At 38.0% G+C, this 4,846-nt stretch overlaps 1 protein-coding gene and 1 pseudogene across 2 annotated transcripts in view; both read left to right on the top strand.

Moving 5' to 3' along the window:
- Positions 1-2,814, top strand: LOC101297149. Its single transcript, XM_004299766.1, has 3 exons — positions 1-224; positions 1,465-1,613; positions 2,529-2,814. Exons 1-3 carry the CDS (start codon positions 92-94, stop codon positions 2,541-2,543), a joined length of 297 nt encoding a protein of 98 aa, XP_004299814.1. The 5' UTR covers positions 1-91; the 3' UTR covers positions 2,544-2,814.
- A 731-nt stretch (positions 2,815-3,545) lies between these two features.
- Positions 3,546-4,846, top strand: part of LOC101309062 — an 11,588-nt pseudogene continuing 10,287 nt past the window's right edge. Inside the window, exon 1 of the transcript XR_184809.1 lies at positions 3,546-4,708. The product of XR_184809.1 is annotated as a G-type lectin S-receptor-like serine/threonine-protein kinase At5g35370-like (transcript). The remainder of the gene's footprint in view (positions 4,709-4,846) is intronic.

The following is a 4,846-nucleotide window of genomic DNA, read 5'->3' as shown; positions in this document are numbered from 1 at the left end:
AAAAAAATCCCCAAAAATAAGAAATCGAGCGAGAAAAGCAAACCAAAGTACCAAACCCTCGCTCAGAGACTCTTGAAAAGGAGGAGCCAAAATGGTCGATAACAAAGAAATCCTGCCGCCGCAGTACGACGTCGACGCCAAAATGGACGCCTGTATCGATCTCACCGTCCGCCGCTTCGTCTACTCCACCCTCGGCGGTGCCATCGGCGGTCTTCTTTTGTTCAGTCAGTCCTCTCTCTCTTTTTTCACTTCCGCTTCCGTTTTATACTTGTTTGCATATGCTGTGGAAAAATTGGAGATAATCAGATATACATATTCTCGAAGATTCTCATGCATTTGTTGTCACTACAAATCTTGTTTTGGGAAGATTAGATTTAGGTCGAACGATCCGATAGGAAACATAATTTTTCTCTCTAAATCTCAAGTTACCAAGTCAAATTATCTTACGGTTGAAATTTAGCATCGGATGAGATTTTGAAGCCAACTTCGAACTAAACTAGCAGTTACTAAGTTAGAGGAGACATCTGGCAATGGATGCGTTTCTTTGTACACGAAAGAGAAAGCCAAAGATTATGTATTTCGATGAAAGAGATAGAGATACAGAGAGAACTTAACCCCGTAACACCGTTACCAAATGAAACATTGGCAGTCTAAGTCACAGTAATTCGAAAAACATTCGCAGCTTCATAGGAAAGTAATCAGTCTTACTGTTAACAGTAGATATTTATATGAGATCTTTACTGAAACACCTTTTGCTGGAGACTAAGTGTGAAGCCCTAGATGTGAGTAGCTAGGATTCTTAGAAATCTGCGTTAGCATTGGTGATTGCTACAAAAATCCAGCCCCTTTGAACTTGTTTAATGTTAAAAAAATGAATACAATGACTGGGGCCAACTGGGGGTGCAGGTAAGCACCTTAAGCTGACTTCTTATATGTTACACCCATAATCTTTGTATCTTTTTTGTTTTTGGTTTTGCATGTTGTGATCAAAGTATTTTGATATGCCTTGTTTTCATGACAGAGTGCATGGCCATTTTTTATCTTTGACGCTTGCAATACAATGTTCCTTTACTTTTGGAATCGCAGTATCTCTTTGGTTCATCCATTCACTTGTCAAGATTATTTTCCAAATAAAAATTGATATATGGCAACTATATATAATATTTTTCATACTCTTGTATTGGTAAACATGTCAGGTTGTGAGTAGCTTACCCATTGTCTATCACCTTTGCATTTGAAGCCACTGGATTGAACTAATTGATTTGTAAAACTACAACTAAGTTAGTTGAACCTTAATCCTGCTACACCCCTGTCAACAAGACATGAAGTTATTATCAGTAGACAGTCTGAATTTATAAAGGACACTTACATGTTATGTGACTCAATCTATCATAGTTTATAATCTATGATGAGGTAAGCAACATGACTATATTTTTATTGATATATTTTAATGTTCCACACTAGGGAGTCCTGTGACTCGCTGGGCTTCTGTAGCCTTTGGTGCTGGAATGGGCATTGGATCTGCATACACCGATTGTTCTCGTTTATTTGAGGGGTTGCCTTCAACTGCAAAGGTGGCATCACCTAAGATTGATGAGACTCCTGCTACTCAGGTAAAAGTGACACTTTTGTAATGTATATTTTAGCAAGTCAATCTGTTTGTATTTTGCTGATAATTCCAATTGTTTCCCTCGCACAGGAAAATCATGTCTAGACTCTGGAGTCCAAATTTTAGAAACATCTTGTATATTGGATTTGATAATTTAGCTATTTTCAATGACCAGATCGAATTTCAACGCTAATTAGACTCATAGGGGTTTTTCTAGCGAAGGTTATTTGTTGCCACTTGTGTTTATCCTTTCTTTAAGAAGAAATGAATGGGAAGTAAAAGGATAAGTGCTTGTGTAGAAAAAGCATGGCTAAAACCTATGTTGAACCTTCCAGTTTTAATTGTATGAACCAATGTAGTTGTTCCTAGGGTGTTGGCACTTTTTGTTACTATCTTTCTTCTGCAGGTCTACTGCTTCTGCTAGTAATGGAGTACAGAGGCGTGCTTATGAATATGTCAAGAATGGATGAAATGATAGAGAAATAAAATTTAGGATCTATAGATATTTGGATTTGCTGGAGTCTACTAGCTAACTGTTGTAATTTCATGTGTTCTCTAGATATATAATCAGGGTGCATGTTTTTTGAATTGGTTCATGTTCCATCTACTGTGAGTCATCATTGTTTAGATGTTGAGGATTTTTAGAATCATTAATTTATGATGTTAATCGGTTTCTAGTAGTGTCTAGTAGCTTTTAGAATCATTAATATGGGTTATTTTATTGTTGTTTGTGTGGAGTGTCCCCACAGTAATGCATACTGTGCAAAAGGGGTGATGGAACTTGCTCATCCTTCAGTGTCCAGTGGTGTTAAGTTTATAGTAAAAGCTTTTTAATGCTACTTGCTCATCCTTCAGTGTCCAGTGGTCATTATGCAGGGAAAGTTATTTAAATGTTAATTTTTTTTTGTTTTTTTTTCAGGATGGACAGGATTAAGGTTATGCTAGTTAAGCTAATACACTTTTGGGATTCAAACCAGAGTGTTCCTTTTGAGATTGTTGGTTGTTTCTACGCCTGCAATGCCTTTTAATATGTAGTAGAAGTATTGTTGTTGTTGGACAAAGATCCAACGTGATCTACTTGGGACTTTATATATATAAAATTATCATCTTTTGTCTTGTAACCCTGTCATTGAGTTGGACTTGGACTTGGAAGAGAAGGAAAACAAATAATCTCTTTATGTGGCCTTAGAAATTTCTGCAACTTAGCAAGAAGCTTGGTGATTAAGCAAATGAAAATTTGCCTGAATTATGTTCCGTAGAGCCATTTCCACTATCACGTATCTTTCATTTGCATAGTCATTTATGAGCTATTTGCCAAAATGTTTGTTTAATAGCCTATATGCGATGTCCCTTGTATGCCATTTCAGTCTTTTCTAGAGAAATGTTCATGTTTCTATTTCTTTAATTTTTCTCCCGATTGCCCTGTATTCAACAAATTCTACTTTCATGTGTGTTTCTATTGCCAGTTAGTTTTGATATCAAAAGTTTAATAGATGTGACTAGGCGTAGGGCGTAGAAGTGAAATATTGTTAATAATAAACAGGGGAATGGTGAATGCTTATAAGATGTGTCATTAGAACGTCATAGGATTCAGGGTTTAGGGTGTAACCTAATGATTTATTAGCAGATGAAAAATATTCACAGAACAGACATGTTAATGTCAACGATCGCAGTAGGTACTGGTTGAACGACTTAACATAAAGAATGGAGGTAAGGAGGAAAAAATTTCAAGTATTTGGCTTGTGAATGAACAATGGGTAGGCAACTTGTTCCTGTAGTCAAGAGCCTGATCATTTTATATTGACTAGTCTTACCTTGTACCTTTCTGAACTCCTACTATACTCTTTGGTACTACTTTTCATTATCTATCAAAGTTGAAGAATACCAGAACTTCTAGTTCATGGAAATGAAGACCAAGTTTGAGACAAAGTCTCACATAGGCTGTTGAAAAGGGACTAGAAACTGTAGCAGACATTGCCTTCTTCATCATGTATATGAATGCTGAAACGCAATTCATTCACTAGCCATTTGCCATGGATTCCTTGTATGCATTAAGCTTGTCTTTCGCTATCTTATGGCTTTCGCTTCTCCCCGTTCTCACTGCCTCAAACCTTAACCACTACATCACTCCAAACTTCACAGCCAACCGTATCCAATTCGTTGAGACTTCTGGCGCTTTCTTGGAATCTCTTAATGGCACTTTCCGAGCCTCTATCAGTACTGCAGATTCAATACAGTCGCTTTTCTACTTCTCTGTCATCCATGTGGCCTCTAACACCATCATCTGGTCAGCCAACCGCAACGCTCCCGTTTCATATTCTGCTATGCACTCACTCACCATCCATGGCCTTGGTATCACTGATGACTTGAACAGAGTTGTGTGGTCTACACCCTCATTCAACTCTAAGGTTGCTGCTCTCCAGCTTCTAGAAACCGGGAACCTCATCTTGGTTGATGCACACAATGTTTCTCTCTGGAACAGTTTTGATTCTCCAACAGATACTCTGATCATTGGACAAAGATTGTATCCTGGTCAATCATTGACTGCTGCTGTGGGAAACAACAACTTATCTGTCGGTGATTACAAGCTTGCAGTTACCAGTGAGGATTTGGTTCTGCGATGGAGGGGTCAAACTTATTGGAAACTATCCATGGAAAGCAAAGCTTTTAAGAATTCAGATACACCAGTTTCCTACGTGGAAATGAGTAGGACTGGTTTGTATTTGTTTGGGGCTGATGGCTTGAAGGCTGTGTTTCAAGTTTTCTTGGAACCCTCAGATACAAAGATTGCGAGGTTGGGATATGAAGGAATTTTCAGCATCATTAGCTTCATAGGAAGCAAGTGGGTGCAGGACTTTGTGAAGCCAGTTGATATCTGCCAACGTCCATTTACTTGTGGAAAACTGGGATTCTGCTCGAATCAGAGTCCGACGTGCATATGTCCAACAGGTTTCCATAATGGTGCTCAGGAGCATGATGCTTGTGTGCCAATACAAGACACCATCTCTTTGCCTTCTTCCTGTAATGGAAGTGGAAATACCAGTGAGTTCAATTCCTCAACTGTTTATATAGAACTGCAAAAAGGCATGGACTATTTTGGTAATCATTTCAATCAGCCTGATAGCTAAATTAAAAGCTATTTATTTTCCTTATTCTCCTGCAAATTTGTCGATTGTAATATAGAGAAATAAGGGTCTCCCGCAGAGGATTAAGTTAAACTAAAAGCTTACAACAAAA

Source organism: Fragaria vesca, linkage group LG5 (genome assembly GCF_000184155.1).
Source record: "Fragaria vesca subsp. vesca linkage group LG5, FraVesHawaii_1.0, whole genome shotgun sequence".
Classification (NCBI taxonomy): Eukaryota; Viridiplantae; Streptophyta; class Magnoliopsida; order Rosales; family Rosaceae; genus Fragaria; species Fragaria vesca.
Note: the sequence above shows the minus strand (reverse complement) of the source record. Positions and strands in the feature narration are given on the sequence as shown.

What these genes read in the sequence shown, in the direction of transcription:
- LOC101297149 (XM_004299766.1), top strand. Translation starts at nt 92, where the DNA reads ATGGTCGATAACAAAGAAATCCTGCCGCCGCAGTACGACGTCGACGCC. An exon ending in CGGCGGTCTTCTTTTGTTCA is followed by an intron (nt 225 to 1,464) that starts GTCAGTCCTCTC and finishes GTTCCACACTAG; the next exon opens with GGAGTCCTGTGACTCGCTGG.